The sequence below is a fragment of the Euleptes europaea genome, chromosome 19 (assembly GCF_029931775.1).
Source record: "Euleptes europaea isolate rEulEur1 chromosome 19, rEulEur1.hap1, whole genome shotgun sequence".
Lineage (NCBI taxonomy): Eukaryota > Metazoa > Chordata > Lepidosauria > Squamata > Sphaerodactylidae > Euleptes > Euleptes europaea.
Genome location: NC_079330.1, coordinates 31,886,597 through 31,908,118, shown reverse-complemented (window position 1 = coordinate 31,908,118; position 21,522 = coordinate 31,886,597). Strand labels below are relative to the sequence as shown.

Genomic DNA, 21,522 nt, shown 5'->3' with positions numbered 1-21,522 from the left:
AATCGGCTGGAGATCAATTGTAATAGCAGGAGATCTCCAGCTAGTACCTGGAGGTTGGCAACACTAGTCATGACCTCAGGCTGGTAGCCCCCCAGCTTCAGGTGGGCTGTATGGGTGTTTAAAGCGCCGTCAAGTCACAGCCGACTTATGGCGACCCTGTAGGTTTTTCAAGGCAAGAGACCTTCAGAGGTGATTTGCCATTGCCTGCCTCTGCGTAGCGACCCTGGCCTTTCTTGGTGGAAGGAAGTCCAGCTGCTGTGGTAGGGGAGAGCAGAGCAAGTCACATTTTATAGATGTAAGTACTTGAACCAAAGGAGACGCTGTGCTGGATCCAACCCTGTATCTTGAGCATCTCTGCAAGTATCTTTTAAAAAATTGTTGTTTGGAGCAGGTTTCCTGTTCTTAACCCTCTGCGAAGATAGGCTTGAAAATATGTGATTGGGTCCTGGTGAAATACCAAAATCTAGTGGTGCCAGCGTGGTGTAGTGATTAAAAGCGGTGGTTTGGAGCAGTGGACTGATCTGGAGAACTGGGTTGGATTCCCCACTCCTCCACATGAGATGCAGATGCTAATCTGGTGAACTGGATTTGTTTCCCCACTCCTACACACAAAGCCAGCTGGGTGACCTTGGGCCAGTCACAGCTCTCTTAGAGCTCTCTCAGCCCCACCTACCTCACAGGGTGTCTGTTGTGGGGAGGGAAGGTGATTGTAAGCTGGTTTGAGTCTCCCTTAAGTGGTAGAGAAAGTCAGCATATTAAAACCAACTCTTCTCTTCTAGTGCCCTCAGGCAGGGTTGCCAACTCTGGGTTGGGAAATTCCTGGAGATTTGGGGGCAGAGCCTGTGGAGGGCAGGGTTTGGGGAGGGGAAGAACCTCAGCAGGGTATAATGCCACAGAGTGGACCCGTCCAAAACAGCCAGCCATTTTCTCCAGGGGAACTGATCTCTGTAGTCTGGGGATCAGTTGTAAATCCGTGAGATCTCTAGGCCCTACCTGGAGGTTGGCAACCCTAGTGCCCTGTCCCCCTACACACAAGCTTTTCAGTGAGAAAGGGAAGGTGGAGCTTCAGTGCCCAGCATTGCTCCTTTTCAAATCAGCAGAAAGGAAAATGTGAAATGGGGTTCTCCCCAATACATTTTTTGCACCATCAAAAACCTGGGAGAACCCAGTAACCACCATACAAACTTGAGTAACCACCATACAAACTGGTGATGTAATAGAATATGCAACTTAAAATATCATAGCAAAAGTCACAGAAGAAGAACTTTCCACTGAAAACAAGTAAAGCCCCCCATCCTTGACTTGTATTGTGTTCAGTTCTGAGCACCACAATTTAAGAAAGATGTAGACAGGCTGGAACGTGTCCAGAGGAGGGCAACAGAGATGGTGAGGGGTCTGGAGACCAAGTCCTATGAGGAAAGGCTGAAGGAGCTGGGTATGTTTAGCCTGAAGAGGAGAAGACTGAGAGGGGATATGAAAATCATCTTCAAGTCCTTGAAGGACTGTCATATAGAGGAGGGTGCCGAGTTGTTTTCTGTTGCTCAAGAAGGTCGGACCAGAACCAACGGGTTGAAATTAAATCAAAAGAGTTTCCGTCTAGACATTAGGAAGAATTTCCTAACAGAGCGGTTCCTCAGTAGAACAGGTTTACCACCTGGTAAGCTCTCCTTCCCTGGACATTTTTAAGCAGAGGCTAGATGGCCATCTGTCAGCAATGCTGATTCTATGACCTTAGGCAGATCATGAGAGGGAGGGCATGTTGGCCATCTTCTGGGCATGGAGTAGGGGTCACTGGGGGTGTGGGGGGGAGGTAGTTGTGAATTTCCTGCATTGTGCAGGGGGTTGGACTAGATGACCCTGGTGGTCCCTTCCAACTCTATGATTCTATGATTCTGTGATCCCCATCCACAGTTTCCCCTCTGAATGGTGGAGGCAAACAGGAGCAGAGTATGAACTCTGATGCCAAGAATGAGCTTCCACTGTTGATGTTAGATACGTGCCATTTCCCCAGCTGGGAGACACACACACGTGGGCCGTTCTCCAGAAAGCATGTTTAGACTTCGGTCCACAGTCCGGAGAGCCCAACTTGAGGATACAAACAGCCCATTTATTTTATCAGGAATAAACTTCCTGTTCTGGGCCATTCAATTTGGCCCAGACATTTAGGTTGTGTGCGTGCCTTGCCTCTTGTTTCCTTTGGGCGTTTCCCCTGAATAACTTCCATGTGAGATACAATTTGAGATACTGCTGGAACCAGAGATGAATCAACCCTCTCAAATCCATTGTTGAAACAGAGACTTGCAGGCAGGGAAATACCAGACCTTCCTGGATAATCAGATCGAAGAAGCTACCTTGTACGAATCAGCCCATTGATCATCAAGGTCAGTTTTGCCTACTCTGACTGGCAGCAGCTGTCTCAGGCTGAGGTCTTTCACAACACTAATGACTTGATCCTTAACTGGAGATGCCAGGGATTGAACCTGGGATCTTCTGCATGCCAAGCAGATGCTCTGCTACTGAGCCACAACCCCTCCCCTAGAGCTCAGATGCATCCTGAGACATTCAAATTCGTTACATGATTGAGTCAGCAACCTCAAATAAAACAGAGCCACTGCAGAAAAGTTTCTCAAACACTTGGTCCTCGGTCACAATCATGATTCACAAATTTTAGAGTGGGATCCCCACCCTGGGTCAAACATAATGCGGACATGAATCGATGGTTGTCGATTCTTGCTAGTGCAGCATTCACTTCAGATCAGAACTGCCCTGTTCCCAAACTGAAATAGTGCATGGGGGGGGGGTGGCCTGTTGGAGAAACCCACGTGCATCTCTGGGAACAGCTTGGTTTCCCCAAATAACACTTCCCTAATACTGGTTTACTCTGACCTAGATGGCCCAGGCTAGCTCTAGCTCTTCAGATCCTAAGCAGGGTCAGCCGTGGTTAGCACTTGGATAGGACACCACCAAGGAAGTCCACAGTTGCTAGACAGTGACAGGCAAAGGCAAACCACCTCTGTATGTCTTTGGATGTCCCAGGCTAGCCAGATCTCAGAAACTAAGCAGGGTCAGTTCTGGTTAGCACTTGGATGGGAGACCACCAAGGAAGTCCAGGGCAGACAAAGGCAGACAATAGCAAACCACCTCTGAACGTCTCTTGCCTTGAAAACCCTGCAGGGTCACCATAAGTTGGGCTGCAACTTGACAGCAGTTTCCACCACCACACCCTGCAGCTGGTCTTAACCCAGAGAGGGAGTTGCTGTGATATTCTGCACCAGAGCTGGCTCATAGCCAGAGCTGGTTTCTCCTACTTTATTACATTTTTCTGTCGCATGAGGGACAGGCTAGAACCTCTGGCCTCTCTTATCATCTGTTATGTGTAACCACCTAATCTATTCTGGTCTCTCACCCAGAGAATCACACCTGAAAGAGTTATAATGGAATTCACTCCGAAGCTCTTTCTGGCCCGTCTCCTCCCTCTCACCATCCCTCTTCTGTAATTTTCCTTATAAAATGTGGGACATGATTTCCTCTTCACAACATCTAAAGAAGTGATCTCTGAACTCACTAAAGTTCATGCTGGAATGAATGTTGTTAAGATTTAAGGTGTCATTGGATTTCTCTTTTATGTTTGCTGGTAGCTGCCAAAATCTCATAGCCTTGGCATGGCCTACCACAGGGCACTGGACCACTTTGGGAATGATTAAGCTAATCCACCCATCCTTCCCCTTTCTCCTCTGCTAGATAGTTTGACAGCCCCCCTACGGATGACCCTTATCCACCCCCTGTGGCTTTCCAAATCAGTTTTTCTAGCCATCACCCTTTTTCCAGGAAATGATAGCCAAAGGTGTCCATGTGTTTATTACGAAGTTCTAGCATTAAATCCAGACATGGGTAACCATTTGTGTGTTCATTAACAATTATGGACAGTTGCAAAGTCTGTTATACCTCACACCTGGGATGAGAATGGATTGGATTTCAGAATTTTAGACCTCATGGGCTGCACCTCAAAATATCATAAGGAGAGCACATACAATTCCATGCCAAGCTTCAGTTTTGCAGGACCAGATTATATTTTCTGAGCAATTGCTCACATGGGGAGGGCACCAAAAAGATGGCAATCTGACCAAACCTATAAACACAAGGCACAGACCTGCATTTCATAAGGAGCGTTTCCCCCAATGCTCATACCAAGTTTAAGTGCCAAAGATGCCCCCAGCTCCTACATATTGCCGAAATGTCTTCTCTGCCCACCATAAACTGTGTTCATTGATCATTGTTATAATGGGTCAATTCAAGGTGGGTGGTAGAAGCGGATCGCCACTCCTGTATTTTATCCTCACAATGACCCTTTGAGGTAGGTTAACTTTGAGACAGAATGATGGAGTGAGCAGAGTGAGGATTTGACCTTAATTTCTCTAGTCATGCAATGCTGTAACCTCTACACCACACTGTCTCCCAATCCTCAGCATTACACGCTGACCATCAGAATCATCTGGGGTTGTGCTAGAAAAAACAAAAACAGTGTCCTGAATGCTAGCAGATGTGAGGGCCAGAAGCAGGTAGCGTAGTCAGATAACAGTCCAAGGGGCAATACTGTGCTATTCTAGGTCTGGATCCAAAGTATCAGTATCAAAATCCAAATGCCAAGTCAAAGTCCGTTCCAATCTCAAGAGTCTCAGGAATTATCAGAGGACCAAGGAAACACAGGGTAGCAGTAATGAGTTGTTCCCATGTCAGCGTGGATGAAAGCGTCTGCTTAAATGAGCCGAAGAGGAACCAGCTGTTCATGGGAACTAGCTGTTGCTGGTTCCTCTGACTCAACACTCTCTGCTGGAGTGAGCTCATTATTCTCATCCCTGTCTGCTGGCAGTGCTCTTTGTAATGCTTGTAACCTAGCACTCCTTCTACGCTTGAGTAGGAATGTTCCGTACCTTGGGCGTGGCTGCTCCAGTGGCTGTAGAGGGCTGCTGGACACAGGTGAGTCCCCTGCCCTGGGTGGTTGTAGGCACAGGGGACATTCATCCGTCGGTGCCTGCTCAACTTGCTGCTATTCCTCTCTTCCACGGCCTGCTGCTTCAAGGTCCTCTTCATCTGAGGAAGCCTCAGCAGGCTGCCCCATGAGAAACAGAAGACTTCAGAATCCCTCCATGAAATCACTATTTCTGGAAGGGCTGGATTCAACCCATCCAGGGTGTGGTTGGAAAGTGACCTCTGCAGTTTCTTTTCCAGAATAACTGCCAGGGTTACTCTTATCATGACCCCGTCCTTATCCCCCCTCTTCTTTATGGAGGGGCTATGGCTCAGTGGCAGAGCACCTGCTTGGAATGCTGAAGGCCCCAGCTTCAATCCCCAGCATCTCCAGTTAAAAGAAGCAGGTAGTAGGTGATGTGAAAGACCTCTACCTGAGACCCTGGAGAGCTACTGCCAGTCTTGGGGAGGGGCTTTGGCTCAGTGGCAGAGCATCTGCTTGGCATACAGAAGGTCCCAGGTTCAATCCCCAGCACCTCCAGTTAAAAGGATTAGGCAGTAGGTGATGTGAAAGACCTTTGCTTGAGACCCTGGAAAGCCAGTAACAATCTGAGTAGACAATACTGACTTTGATGGACCAGTGGTCTGATTCAGTATAAGGCAGCTTCATGTGTTCCTTCCCACCTGGTGAGCAGCTCAGATGTTTCTCCCATGCCTGTTTTTGTTAGGCTAGGTGAGGAGGGAGAGAAGGACCGATAGCATGCAGGATGTTTCTTTCTTACGGCCACTTTGTACCACTGAGGGGGGGGGGGGTGGAAGAGCAAGGAAACAGGTGATGGCAGAGGCAGGGGGACGACTGTGCTTGGCAAAGGACGACAACAGAGCTTAGCTTTGTGATGGTATCCAAATATTCACTGGTAGCTGGAGCACTTTTTAGACAGATACACAAAACCTACGTGGACCTGTATGTGGTACAGTGGGTCATGTCTGATCCGTAGAGATTTAACTTCTCAAGCCCCCAGGGTTAGGGTTAGGGTTAGGAGCAACTGCACCCTGAAGGCATCTGGCTCCAAGCGCATACACCCTATGAACATTTTTAAGAGCCATACCCAACTAGCAAAAAGAGAGACAGTATTTGAACCTGGGTTAAGGCTAAGGACAGGGAAATGGGGGCCGCTGGAATATCTAAAGATGATTAGCAGAGCAAGACTCCCAAAACATGTTTATGCACCCGGGGAGGGGGGGCGAGTCTGCAACCGGCAGCCCTTGGGCAAAATCTGCTCTGTCCCCAAGTCTGGGCTGTAGCTGTATGAGCAGTACTAGAGAGATAGACACAGGCCATTTATGCAGGGTCAATTTTGATGCTCGCTCAAAGCTCTTTTCTTAAATGTAACCTTTAAAATGCCTATCCTTGGTCCCGATGCAAAAGAAGAAATTCCACACACACTCACCTGCTCCTTCGTTCCTTCCATAAACAACTGCCATTTGCATAGCTAATGCGTGGCTGTGATTTTGCATGCTTCCTTGAGGGGATTCTTCGAGATGGGGGCAGAGCAAACACAAAAGGTCGCGTTAAAGGGGCTCTTAAGAAATGCGAAGCAAGTATGCACTGGCTTCGCAGTCACTTCCTAAATGATGGTTCAGCATGAAAAACTCAAAAAAATATGCAGGGCACTGCAGCCTGGAACGTGCTGCTAATTACCAAGCATAAATGGCCACACACCCCGTGGCAATAGGAGTTGCCAAGAATTCAAAATCAAACCTTTCCATTAAAATAAGTTACAGGGTGGCATGCAAGCCCAAGAAGACCAGTAACCACCAGTATACAGCAACAAAACAGTAAAGCCAACCGGCTGTAAAAGAGCTGTAAACGTATCAGCATCTAAAGCGGGGCCAAGTTTAGATACAGCACGGGGAACAGGACAGACGTCACCTGGCGAGTCAACAAGGATGTCCTTCTGTACACCTCTTGAATGTTGGCAGGTAAGGAGTTTAACACCATCTGTTCATCTAGGGTAACATTGCCAAGACATCCAAGTCCCAGTGTCTCTGCTTCCTAGATTCAGAGTTCCTGGGTTCTGATCTAGGAATCTACCATTTTGACCATTGTTCAGACTTAATTACTGTTCGCAAATCAACAGAGCTATTGGTGAAAATTCAAGGGAAACAACACTTTACCAGGGTCCCAGTGCTGATTGGACATTTGGCACAAGCCCAAGAAGACACCACAACCCTGGAAGATCGCCCAGAAGAGATTGGGCTGCCTAAGCAAAATCACTTTCCATCATGTTTAATCGGATGTGTCGTGTGGCACAGTGGCTGCCAAGACCACACCTGAGCTTCCATTTTTAATCCATAAAGGGAAGGAAGCCGGGTGGTCTCTTTAGACTTTTTCTTTACAACACATTATTGGGCCATGTTCAGATCGAATCACAGATTTAAGGGGGAAACCACACACACCTTCAACTCTCTTCAGCACTGTTCTAGATTGCATAAGTGTGCCCACAAAGGTATCTGCAATGTTCGATCATTGAGCCTTATCATGACCTCAGGTCAGCTACTCTCAGTTTAGCCTGCTTCTCAGGGCTGTTGTGAGGATAAGAATGGGGAAGGGAGAATCCACGTAGTCTGCTTTGAGCACTTTTGCAGTTGGGGTGCTGGAGTAAGAAACCTGTCACATTTTTATTCCACCCTTCCTCAAGAGAGCACAGGTTGATGTACATGGTTACCTGCAGTGTGTCTTCACAACAACCCTATAAGGTAGGTTAAGCTGAGAATCACCAACAGGAGCTGAACTCAATTTCTTGCAGAAAGGAAAAGGCAAAAGTGGGAATCCCCCCCCCCCAAAATGGTTTTCTTAAAGCCTGTTTGTTTTAGGTGCGTGGCTGCAACATGAATTTTGGGGAGGGGGGGAATTAGATGGCCTTTTCTTAGGAAGCAGAATAGGTTGCAGGGTTCACGATGCAGTTAGTACCTGTCCATTTCCAGCACCAGCATGAACAAAGAAAGCAAGTGCTTTTCTTAAATGGCATGTTTGAAGGTGGCTTCTTCAAGGTCACAACTTCCAGATAGTTGTTAATCCATGTTTCATTTTAGAAGCTGAACATGGAGAGCCATCCCTGACTCCCAAGCGAGAGGGTGCTTTTTTCTAAATTTGATGTTGTCTGCATATTTCACTCATGAAATGAAAAAGATTAAGAATTGAATTAAGAACGGAGAAATCTCAGAGGAGTTCATCCCCCTTCCTGCATGACTCAACTGTTCTAGATGTGCCTCAGCTGGAATGAGGCATACCAAGTGCGGATTCATATAGAGTTGCGACAGGCAGTGTCCACCTCTGCAGGTGGACCTGCAGCTTTATTACACCGAATGATCCAGTCGCAACCGTGCCCTAACATGCCGGAACTACTAACCCCAAACAAATGGAGGTTGGATGGAGAAAAGCTCAGAACAGTGATTCCTGCAGAGACTTAGTGGGCAGCCTCTTTTGTAGGTCAGTACTTTGCTAACAGGAAACATTCTCAAGGATGCTACTTTGCTCTTGCACATAGCTTGCGAATTGCTGCCTTCATAAAACATAATAGACACCCCCAGTTTTAATAGGTGACAATTCCAAGAATAGAACACATCCATCTCTGAGATTTGCTCAGCAATCGATCAAAGTATTGGATGTCCTGTACTGGTTTGAAACATTCAAGATAAGCAAAATTAAGAGGGGGCAGAGTTTATACCATAAACCGCAAATTGTTTCTGACTTGTTGACACAGCAAGAAGAACGGACAGATTCTCATCTCATGGTTTTATCCATCATCATAAAAACATAAAGGTACTCACGGCTCAATTCTTCAGTATCACAGGAAGCAGAAGCCACAAAGAATTTCAGCTATTTTTTAATCCTGAAGAAGAAAAACAGCCCCCAGGTCTGTCCTACCATTTTTAATGTTATGCAGAGTTTTAAAAAAATCATTCTCATTCGGCATATGCATTTCAGAGATACTAACTGAAACGCACCAGAGATGCTCGCAAGAACATCAGAAGAGCCCTGCTGGATCAGACCGGAGGCCCATCTACTCCAGCAACCTGTTTCACAGCAGCCACCAACCAGTTGTCCTGGAGGACCAACAACAGGGCATAGAGGCCGAGGCCTCTCCTGCTACTGCCTCCCAGCACCGGCACTGAAAGATCTGCTGCCTTTGTAGGCGGAGGTTCCTTTTGTTTGTTTATATCATGTATAGCCCACCTTTCTCACTGAGGCTCAAGGCAGATTACAAAGTGTACATCAAAGCAGTCAATAGGATGAGGCATCCAGTAAGCAGGGCAATAGGGTTAGGATGCAGAAATTAAAAGCGAGTAAAAAATCTGGAACAGAGCTGAGACGAAGCACAGGTATTATAGAATCATAGAGTTGGAAGGGACCAGCAGGATCATCTAGTCCAACCCCCTGCCCTATGCAGGAAATTCACAACTACCTCCCCCACACGCAGTGACCCCCACTCCATGCCCAGAAGATGGCCAAGGTGCCCTCCCTCTCATCATCTGCTTAAGGTTATAGAATCAGCATTGCTGACAGATGGGCATCTAGCCTCTGCTTTAAAATTTCCAGGGAAGGAAAGCTCACCACCTCCCGAGGAAGCCTGTTCCACTGAGGAACCACTCTAACTGTTAGAAAGCTCTTTCTAATGTCTAGACGGTAACTCTTTTGATTTAATTTCAACCCGTCAGTTCTGGTCCGGCCTTCTGGGGCAACAGAAAACAACTCAGCACCATCCTCTATACGACAGCCCTTCAAGTACTTGAAGATGGTTATCATATCCCCTCTCAGTCTTCTCCTTTTCAGGCTAAACGTGCCCAGCTCCTTCAACCTTTCCTCATAGGACTTTTTCTCCAGACCCCTCACCATCTCTGTTGCCCTCGTTCCAGCTTGTCTACATCCTTCTTAAATTGTGGTGCTCATGGCATATGAAACAATACAGAAACTACATCACAGTATCATACATACAGCAACATAGACCAAATACTCTACGCAGCAGTGCAGCCCACAGTCTTTCCCTGTATTAAAGCATTCTCCCTGAATCATTCTGCTATAATATAGACCTATTGACTTCATAAAAATGCCCTCTGGAATAATTCAGTTTTGCATAGTTTGTGGAAAGCCAGGAGGGTGGGAGCCTTCCTGACCGCATCAGGAAGCCATTCACGTGAACACATGAAGCTGCTTTGTACTGAATCAGACCGTCAGTCCATCAAAGTCAGTGTTGTCTACTCAGACCAGCAGCGGCTCTCCAGGGTCTCAGACAGAGGTCTTTCACATCACCTACTTGCCTGGTCCCTTTCACTGGAGATGCTGGGGGTTCCATAAGGTTGGGACCACCACAGAGAAGGCAGGTGTACGGGCAGTTGTTGATCTTGCCCATTTGCAGGGTGGCACCTACTGAAGGCCCTGCTCAGATGAGCAAAGCTGCCATGGCGAGTCATGGGGAGAGGCAGTCCCTCAGAAGGGCTTTGTATGTGATAGCTCATACCTTGAGCCCGGTGACTGATGGGCAGCCAATGGACTGACTGCAGAATGGGAGTCATATGCATGCTTCACCTAGCTCCTGATAGTAGCCAAGCTACTAAAAACTTCATTAACTGAAGTCTCCAAACCAACTTTGAAGACCTCTGTAGAGTATATTACAGTAGTCTAGGCTTGGTATGGATCCTAGTCTTGGTGAGGGGCCATTTTTCAGGCACAACTAAATTGTTAGAGAGTGTTTTTTGTCTCCTCATTAACTTGCTTCTTCAGCAATTATGTTGGATCCAGTGTAACTTGTAAGCTCTTGACCAAGTCAGTGAGGGCCAGGGGAACCCCATCAAATGTGAGAAACACAATGTCCTTCAAGATCTCTATCTTCCAGCATGGTGTAGTGGTTAAGAGCAATGGACTCTAATCTGGAGAACCAGGTTTGATTCCCCACTCCTCCACATGAGTGGCAGACTCTAATCTGGAGAACCGGGTTCGGTTCCACACTCCTCCAAATGAAGCCTGCTGGGTGGCCTTGGGCTGGTCACTGTTCTCTTAGAGCTCTCAGCCTTACCTACCTCACAAGGTGTCTTTTGTGAAGATGGGAAGGCAGTTGTAAGCTGGTTTGAGACTCCTTAAAAGGTAGAGAAAAATGGCATATAAAAACCAGCCCTTCTTCTTCACCCTTTGAGGCCCCGTTTTGGTCGTCCCCACCTTTTGAGAATAGGCAGGTGCAATTTGAGACAGTGCCTTGTGGCATCAAAACTCTAGAACTCCCTCTTTGGGAGAAAGCTGCTTGGGATCAGGATGGTCAATCTCTTAACAATAGGTCTGTCTCATTTTTCTCAGAGGCACAAGATCTGAAATGTGTCAAAGCAAAGGTCGAAAGTTTGATGGCAGCCTAGAATTTACTCCAGGTACCCTGACCTGGATGGCCCAGGCTAGCCTGATCTCGTCAGATCTCAGAAGCTAAGCAGGGTCAGCCCTGGTTAGTATTTGGATGGGAGACCACCAAGGGATGCTAGAGCTGCTGTGCAGAGGAAGGCACTGGCAAACCACCTCTGTTAGTCTCTGGCCATGAAAACCCCAAAAAGGGGTCGCCATAAGTCTGCTGCGACTTGACGGCACTTTACACGCACACAGTAACTTGAAAAGCTAATGCCGCCATCTTCTGGCCACACTGCTCACTGCAATTACCTCCTCATGCCTTTTCAATAACTTTGTGACCAATCAAATTTTGCAAAGGACGGACAGCAAGTATTCCAGCCCCAACGAAGCAGGGTGATTGAACGGGTGGAGGCTGGAAGTATTTCGAAACTTCACTGGTGCAGAATGCTGCAGCCAGGATGTTGACTGGGGTGGGTTATAGGGACCATATCACTTCAGTCTTGGCCGATCTACACTGGCTTCCAATGTACTCCAGGCATAGTTCAAGGTGCTTAACCTGTAAAGCCCTATATAGTTTGGGACTAACATACAACTGCCTACTCCCTTATGGTGTAGTAGTTAAGAGCGGTGGACTCTAATCTGGAGAACTGGGTTAGTTTCCCCACTCCTCCACATGAAGCCTGCTGGGTGACCTTGGTCTAGTCATGGTTCTCTCCGAACTCTCTCAGCCCCACCTACCTCACAAGGTGTCTGTTGCAAGGAGGGGAAGGGAAGGCAGTTGTAAGCTGGTTTGAGACTCCTTAAAAGGTAGAGAAAATTGGCATATAAAAACCAACCCTTCTTCTCTACTTCACCTCTTGAAGCCCCTTTCAGGGGTCCCCACCTTCTGAGAATAGGCAGGTTCAACTCGAGAGAGGGCCTTCTAAGTGGTGGCATCGAAACTCGAGAACTCCCTCCCTGGGAGAAAGTTGCCATCTTCTGCCAGCATGTGAAGACTTTTTTTGTGATGCTTGGTGGTCTCCTCAGTGGTCTCTCCTTCCTGCCCAGTGTTTTTATGTTTTTGTATGTATTTTAGCTTGGGTTTTAATTGTTTTAATGGTGTTTTCTGGTAGTATTAATAGTTTTTAAGATGTGATTTTATTACGTATGTTTTGTTAGCTGCCTTGGTGGCCCTGATGAGGGCAGAAAGGCAGCGTATAAATTTTGTAAAATAAAATCAATATTCATCACAGGGAGGAATGCATATGGAGGGCCATCCCATAAAGAATCATAGCCATATCATGTCCCCCCACCCCGTTGCCTTTTTAAAACAGTAGGGGTGTGTGCATCAAAGTGAGCCCCTCCCCCAACCCTTCTGCAACTGACACAGTAAGGCAGGTTCAAAGTTCAATGTGCATTTCCTGCGCTGGGTTTTGGATGCTCTGGACTGGCATCAGTGTTTCTAGGGACAAATTAAAAGTTGGAATCCTTTTGCACTTGAAAGGCTATAAACAATTATTCCAGTAGGGGTCTCTTGATGGCCTAGGCTAGCCCAATCTCATCAGATCTTGGAAGCTAAGCAAGGCTGGCCCTGGTTAGTACTTGGATGGGAGACCACCAAGGAAGTCCAGAGTCACCGACGCAGAGGCATGCAATGGCAAACCACCTCGGAACCTCTCTTGCCTTGAAAGCCCTACAAGATCGCCATAACTGGCTGAGAATTTATGGCACTTCTCACCTTCACTCTGGGTTTGCACATTTGTCTGCTGCAGATCTGCAGTTCCATGTGATTGATCTCAGATTCCAGAATCCACATCCACATCCAGAATCCAACCCTTATTACAGATGTCACCTGTTTGTGCTGGTTCATCTCTGCTCTGCAGAGTAACCCCACAGACCTCTCCCCGATCGCTGGGTCCTTTCCTTGTAAATAGGCTCTCCTCCACTTGTATCTGAGAGAGCCCACGTGGCCTAGTGGTTAAGAGTGCTGGACTAATGTGACAGACAGGTCCAAATCCCCACTATACCGTGAAGCTTGCAAGGTGACCAGTCAGACAATTAAGAACGTAAGAAAAGCCCTGCTGGATCAGACCAAGGTCCATCAAGTCCAGCAGTCTGTTCACACAGTGGCCAACCAGGTGCCTCTAGTAAGCCCACAAGATGACTGCAGCAGCATTAGCCTGCTTGTGTTCCACAGCACCTAAGATAATAGGCATGCTCAATTGATCCTGGAGAGAATAGGTATCCATCATGACTAGTATTCATTTTGACTAGTAGCCATGGATAACCCTAACTTCCATGAACAAGTCCACTCCCCTCTTAAAGCCTTCCAAGCTGGCAGCCATCACCACATCCTGGGGCAGGGAGTTCCACGATTTAACTGCATTGTGTGAAGAAATACTTCCTTTTTAGTAAAGTAGTAGGCACCCTGGGTAGTAGTGACCACATACTCTTGGAATTTACAATCTTGGGGAGAGGAAAACCTGTACCTAGTCAGACATGTAGGTTGGACTTCAAAAGAGCAAATTTTAACAAACTTAAACTTATGCTAGGTAGAATCCCATGGTCAGAAATACTAAAGGAGAAGGGAGTTCAAGAAGGGTGGGCATTTCTTAAAAATGAAATACTGAAGGCGCAATCCCAAACCATTCCTATGAGAAGGAAAAATGGGAGGAGCCTAAAGAGGCCAGGGTGGCTCCATAAACAGCTTTTTAAAGAGTTGAGAAATAAAAAAGACTCATTTAGGAAGTGGAAGGAGGGCCTTATAACTAAAGAGGAATATAAGCAAATAACTAGTGCTTGTAGGGAGAGTGTTAGGAAAGCTAAAGCTCAGTATGAACTTAGGCTAGCAAGAGATACTAAACACAACAAAAAAGGGTTCTTTTCCTATGTACAGAGTAAGAGTAAGAACAAGGACAAGATAAGCCCATTGAGTGGACCGGAAAGTGAAATTGTAACAGGAGATGAAGAGAGGGCAGAACTCCTCAATTCCTACTTTTCTCGTGAGGAAAGTGGTGCTCAACATGGCATAAACGGAACATGTGATGAGGGAAGGGATTTGCAGCCTAGAATTGGCATTGGGGTAGTGCACAAACACCTGGTTTCTTTAAATGAAACAAAATCCTCTGGGCCAGATGAATTGCACCCAAGGGTACTCAAAGAACTTGCAGATGTAATTTCGGAACCTCTGTCCATTATTTTTGAAAAATCTTGGCAAACAGGTGAGGTGCCAGAAGATTGGAGGCAGGCAAATGTTGTCCCCATCTTCAAGAAGGGGAAAAAGGAGGATCCGGGTAACTACCGACCCTTGACTTCTATACCAGGAAAAGTGTTCGAACAAATCATCAGTCAGTCAGTCCTTGAGCATTTAGAAAGGATGGATCTGATCACTAAGAGCCAGCATGGGTTTCTCAAGAATAAGTCATGTCAGACTAATCTTATCTCCTTTTTTGAGAAAGTTACTACCTTGCTGGATCAGGGGAAGGCTGTAGACATAGTTTATCATGATTTCAGTAAGGCTTTTGATAAGGTTCCACATAGTATTCTAGTTGACAAATTGGGAAAATGTGGGTTCGATCCTATTATTGTTAGATGGATCTGCAACTGGTTGACAGATCGTACCCAAAGAGTGCTAGTTAATGGTTCCTCGTCCACTTGGGAGAGAAGTGACTAGTGTAATTCCTCAGGGATCTGTGCTGGGCCCTGTGTTGTTCAACATCTTTATAAACGATTTGGATGAAGGAATAGAGGGGATGCTTATTAAATTTGCAGATGATACTAAATTGGGAGGGGTAGCAAATACAGTAGAAGACAGAGCCAAGATGCAGGATGATCTTGACAGGCTGGAGAAATGGGCTAGAACTAATAAAATGCACTTCAACAAAGACAAATGTAAAGTTCTGCATTTAGGTAGGAAAAATCAAATGCATAATTATAGGATGGGAGAGACTTGTTTGAGCAGTAGTGTGTGGGAAAAGGATCTTGGGGTCTTAGTAGACCAAACACTGAACATGAATCAGCAGTGTGATGCTGTAACTAAAAAGGCAAATGCAGTCTTGGGCTGCATCAACAGACGTATAGTGTCCAGATCACGCAAAGTGATGGTATCGCTTTACTCTGCTCTGGTTAGACCTCAGCTAAAGTACTGTGTTCTGTTTTGGGCACCACAATTTAAGAAAGATGTAGACAAGCTGGAACGTGTCCAGAGAAGGGCAACAAAGATGGTGAGGGGTCTGGAGACCAAGTCCTATGAGGAAAGGTTGAAGGAGCTGGGTATGTTTAGCCTGAAGAGGAGAAGACTGAGAGGGGATATGATAACCATGTTCAAGTACTTGAAGGGCTGTCATATAGAGGAGGGTGCCGAGTTGTTTTCTGTTGCTCAAGAAGGTCAGACCAGAACCAACGGGTTGAAATTAAATCAAAAGAGTTTCCGTCTAGACATTAGGAAGAATTTTCTAACAGTTAGAGCGGTTCCTCAGTGCAACAGGCTTCCTCAGGAGGTGGTAAGCTCTCCTTCCCTGGAGGTTTTTAAGATGGCCATCTGTCAACAATGCTGATTCTGTGACCTTAGGCAGATGATGAGAGGGAGGGCATCTTGGCCATCTTCTGGTCACTAGGGGAGTGGAGGGGGGAGGTAGTTGTGAATTTCCTGCATTGTGCAGGGGGTTGGACTTGATGGCCCTGGTGGTCCCTTCCAACTCTATTATTCTATGATCTGTTTTGAATCTCTCACCCGCCAGCTTCAGTAGATGACCCCACCTTCTGGTATTATGAGAGGGAGAAAAGCTTCTCCCTGCCCACTCTCTCCATACCATGGATAATTGTATAGACCTCTATCATGTCTCCCCTTCACCGCCCTCTTTTCAAGCTAACACTTACTCAGCCTGACCTTCCCTTTCTGGGTTGTTGTGAGGACAGAGTGGCATGGGAAGAGCCCTCTGCACTCTCCTCAGCACCTTGGAGGAAGGGGGAGATAAAAATCAAACAAGAAATTAGGGTAACCATTTTCCGGATGAAACGGGTCCTGGCCACACAACAAAAGCAGCTAAGATGCCACAAGGCTTATCGTGGTTTCTAGAGAAAAAACTTCCCAGAGGAATTGGGGAACCACACGGCAACTGCATCCACAGTATTTAATTTGCTTGAATAATATAGGTACAGATAAACAGGTTCACTCCATATACAGTTAACTTGTACTCTCTCTTTTATACAGTTCATATCTCAATACATTAATACTTAAGCTTTTTATTTATTTACATGATACTTATGTACATTGTCTTTCTAAATTCAGTGCATTGTCAATAAGTTTTATACAATAATTTACAAAGTGAATGTGGTTAATAGTTAACTTAATAAATTTTCCTGCTAGTTTAGGAATTAATTTAATTTAAAAAAATATTACAACCAGTATAACAAAAGCATGACAGATTAAAATGACATTAGTAGGTCAAGCTACCTGCTTCAACAAAAAAGGGAGGGAGAAGAATAGGTTTTGAAAGGAAATGAAATCTGGAGAATGTGTTTGGAAGAGGAATTCACAAGGGGATGAAAAAGGAGGCTCGGGGTCATCTCGAAGAGAGAAATCTTACCACCAAAGGAAAAAAAAATAGCAACAGCTGGCTTTTCTCCAAACCCACAACCGCTGGGGAGAAGCCAGCATCTTGGGGTCAAACCAATATGAGAATAATTTCCTCCCACTGGGAGAGCTCCCAAGCGGCAATGAAACCATGAAGGGCTGCATCCCTTGACTAAACTGACAACTGATGCTAGAAAGTTCCTGACAGAGGTGTGGCTTCTGTAAAAAGAGAAAGGGCGCTTTCACACAGGCTGAATAATGCACTTTCAATACACTTTCAATGCACTTTGCAGCTGAATTTTACTGTGTGAAACAGCAAAATCCACTTGCAAATGATTGTTAAAGTGGATTGAAAATGGATTGAAAGTGCATTATTCAGCATGTGTGAAAGGGGAGAGAGAGAGGCGTCTGGATGAGAGCCCAATTTAGCTCCCGAAAGGACAAGACACAGCATCACTTCCAAAAGGTGGCTCAGACACCCGTGCATTGGCTTCACACACGCAGTGGAAGAAGAGCCCACCTCCACCACACATAATGTGACCTCAGACGGTCAGGGAAAAAGGCGCCTCTATAAAACCTATCAGGGCAAGGTGTAGTATCACATTACACCTCCCCCCAACAAGGAGGGCAAGGAGTCCCGCCAATCATATCATTGTAGGTTGGGGCCACCACGCGAAGTCCCTCACCACACATTGTATTACTTTTGGAGCAGAAGAACGGTGTGTGGGGGGGGTCGTCCTTATGTGAGCTGCAGCACCTGATTGCTAAGTGTCTGGACCAGGAATAAAAACCAGAGGTTTGCGATTACTGGGTTTTTAAAATATATATTAAAACTGATTAAACAATGCCTAAAAATTCAGGGCTGCATAAGACACTGCAGACCTTAGTGGGCCCAGAGTCTGCAAAGGTCAGGCGGATGCCAGCAGAGATCCATCCTTGCCACTCCATCGAGGAAGGGCAGTTAAAATTAACGTGATGCGGGAAGAAGAAATTAACTTTCTAAGGAAAAATGTGTAAACTCTACTGAAACTCAGCCAACAAGCAGGTTGGACAGCAAACCCCTTTGCGTTAAAACAGGAGAGCTTGATGCTTTTGCTTTGGAAAGAAGGGTGCGCACACACTGAGAGCTAAGAAAATAATAAATAATGTCACATCGAATTAATCCTTACCAAGATGGCTAACCTGTGTCTGGGGCTACACCCCTTCAGGCTGCTCACGCATCTGAAGGGTCAAAAAGTGCTCCTACTGCATGAAAGACCTTGCAGGCTGGCAGCAAAGCCCGGCCTTCCCTGACGGAAGCATTTTCTATACAGAACTGTGATTTTGCACGGAGAAGCATTTTGACCGTCTTTAGCACCCACCTGTTGTCTGACACAGGGCAGTCCAGACACAATTCGTTGCCTCTCTAAGAACTAGATCTTCATTCCGGTTTTCAAAATTATGCTTGGCCCGGCCATCTCCCACTCGGGAACCCCACAGAGTAACAAACTGTAATCCTGCCAAGACCACTTGCTCATGAGTAATCCTCTTCAATAAGCTGCCTTTGAATGTGTGTTTTAAAAGCATAAGGGAATATGGAATAAGCTGATTAAGGGATCAAGTCGTTACAGTTTCCGAAAACGTAGTTGGGGGGATTTACCCGAAGTTCTAGGTCGTAACTGACGAGGATTTTGGGGAGAATTGGGGGCAAGAGCTAGGAGGAATTAAATGTCATCTGCGTGGCCCTTTCTTGTAACTGGAAACTGTAACCAACCTCTTTCCCCATTTACTCCTCCAAGGAGGACATGGCCAGACATTTATCTGAACAACAGAGCTGGTTGCTGGATGTTAAATTTTTCTTTGCATCATGTTAATAATAGTAAAAAAGTGCGACCCCTTCCATGGCCAGATTGAATCATGGTCAGCTTTATCCACAGTCTGACAAAAATCTCTTGCCCCTTAAACTGGAAATGATCTTCCCAATTCTTTCTAAAAAAAAAACCCCTTTAACTATGGTTCAACTGAGGGTTCTCTTTTCCTTTTATTATTTTAAAAGTGCATTAAGAATTAATTAGTCATAGAAGGTGAACTCAAATCTGGGGTATTTCGCTGCTTCTCAAGGCTGATGCAGACGCAACGCAGGCCGGCTCTTAGCCACACTTCAGCTGTCTGGAACGTGCAATAAAACCTCACACTGCTGCCCCCAAATTCCCCCCTCAACAACTAGCCAGGATTTGGAAAGAGGATCTGAAAATGGTTCAGCTGGGGTGGGGGTGGGGAAGGGAGAGGCAGAATGTGATCCTGCCTCCCAATCTCTGAACTGTGGTGAGAGATCAGGGTCAGCCCACCAGTATGATGCCAGCATCGGCTCTGAAAGCAAGGAACATCTGTGATGGGGGTACAAGAATTTCCTAAGGAAGGGATGGTCCCAGCGCCCTCAACGGGGAGGGGGGGGGCTTTCACATGGATGTCGGGGAATGCTTGCTACATGCAGCCACAAACTAAAGTGAACAGAAAAACCCTTCATTATAGGCACACCATTACCCATGGGTGGACACTCCCCACCCCCACCAATCTTTTCTCTTGGAGCTTCAGATTAACAATGCAGATACAACCATTCACATCTTCCCTCTCCTCCCTGCACACCTCCCAGGTTTCCAACACAGCAAAGATGAGGAGAAAAACCCCTCTGGCCATTCCTGCAGAGATACTGCACAGCCCAAATGTCAAGAACATTCTTCAGAAAGCAAGTCGGTTCACAGATGTTAACGGGTTGTCAGCAAGCACAAGAGGAAGAAACTGGAAAGGTGGGAAACAACAGGGGGGGGACTCCCCAGCCCAATGTCACTTTTGTGCACGTTCCCTAACTTTGCCTTCCTGATCTGGCCACAAAAATGGAATAAAACTTCAGAAATAGGAGGTAGCCATTTCATGCTGTCAGGCGACAACACTACGTGTTAATTCTCTTGTAGCTAAACAGAGCCTTAAAAAGGTTTCATTTTCCCTTTTCCTAAGAGTAATTCATTAAAAACAAAGAGAAATCTTGATGTTACTCCCAGTCAGCTCTTCTTTGAGGTTATTTAAAATTTAACTAATTTGACCCTAGTTTGATAACAACAAACCAGTTTAAAGGGCAAAGGCAAGGTTTTTTTTAAAAAAAAAAAAGAAGAAAGAAAAAGCAGACAAATGTTTTCAAGCACGCCGCGAGAGATCTGAACAAAACCAACGCTATCTCATGATGTGAACTGCTATTTAATCAGGACTACTTTTGTTTTTCTCTCTCTCTAGTTGTGCTTTCAGATCACAAGAGGGAAAATAAAAAAATAAAAACTACATTTAGCCAAAGCTGACTTCCACCGAAAGGTGCGGTTGGGGGGGTGACGCCCTCAGGAAGCCCCGTCCCCCCGCTTACTGCAGAACGCAGTACTTCCTGTAGTCCGACTCAAAGTCCTCATCCATGCTGCTCGTGTCCGCCATGTTCTTGCCGTCGATCTTGGGCAGGAACTGGGCATAGTCCACCTCTTGCTGCTCATAGAAAAGGATGTAGGCGGAGTCCGTGTCAATTTCGTCAGGATGCAATTCCTGGAAGGAGGGAAGTGTAGATTTTTCTTCCTCCTCACAATAAAAACGTCCACTTTAAAAATAATAATGCAACTCTTCTAAAAATTAAATCTACGCTATATAGGTGTCATACGCGTGGCCTTCTGACCTGCCCCCCCCCCACACTCATTCTGAACAGAGCGCTTTTGTTCAACCTGAGCCTTGCTGGGGGAAGGACATGTCTCATGCCGTACAGGGCTGAACCTCTTCAAGAGAAGTGACCCCGCTTATGTAGGGTAGGGAAAAGGTCAATCGTCGTTACATGTTGGTCAATTGGAGAATTGCAAGGGGAAAGGGCAGGATTTGGGAAACCGCCCCTCAAAATCTTGACCTCCGGGATTCTCTAAGCTTCCCCACCTTCCCTTCATCCACACTCAACATTCTGCACCTCCTGGAGCATGCCCGGACCACTGTTAGCGCTTTAAGGAGCCAACCTCCCACCCCCCACTTCTCTCTTTTGGTTAATTTTACAAAGTAATATTTTTCTGCATTCCTGGACTGCCTGTCAAGTATTTAAAGATTTTCTACATATGGGAAACCGTTCTTTTGCTGCTTTTTTGGTTGGAATGGAGACCAGCAGCTTTCACTATTTATGATTCAGAAGTCCTCAACATAACCAAGATTTTTGTTTGTGGCTTATTTCCACAGGTGGAGCAAAGAATCATAGAATTATAAAGTTGGAAGGGACCACCAGGGTCATCTAGTCCAACTCCCTGCACAATGCAGGAAATTCACAACAAACTCCCCCCCACACCCCCAGTGACCCCTACTCCATGCCCAGAAGATGGCCAAGGTGCCCTCCCTCATCATCTGCCTAAGGTCATCGAATCAGCATTGTTGACAGATGGCCATCTAGCCTCTGCTTAAAAACCTCCAGGGAAGAAGAGCTCACCACCTCCCGAGGAAGCCTGTTTGTATCCTCAAGTTGGGCTTTCCGGACTGTGGACCGAAGTCTAAACATGCTTTCTGGAGAACGGCCCACGTGTGTGTGTCTCCCAGCTGGGGAAATTGCACGTATCTAACATCAACA

The 21,522-nt window shown here is 46.2% G+C and overlaps 1 protein-coding gene across 1 annotated transcript in view; it reads right to left on the bottom strand.

Moving 5' to 3' along the window:
- Positions 1–20,300: 20,300 nt before the first annotated feature.
- USP32 (ubiquitin specific peptidase 32) overlaps positions 20,301–21,522 on the bottom strand; it is a 249,919-nt gene continuing 248,697 nt past the window's right edge. Inside the window, exon 34 of the mRNA XM_056865259.1 lies at positions 20,301–20,474. Within this exon, the coding sequence (XP_056721237.1) occupies positions 20,301–20,474 (174 nt within the window). The remainder of the gene's footprint in view (positions 20,475–21,522) is intronic.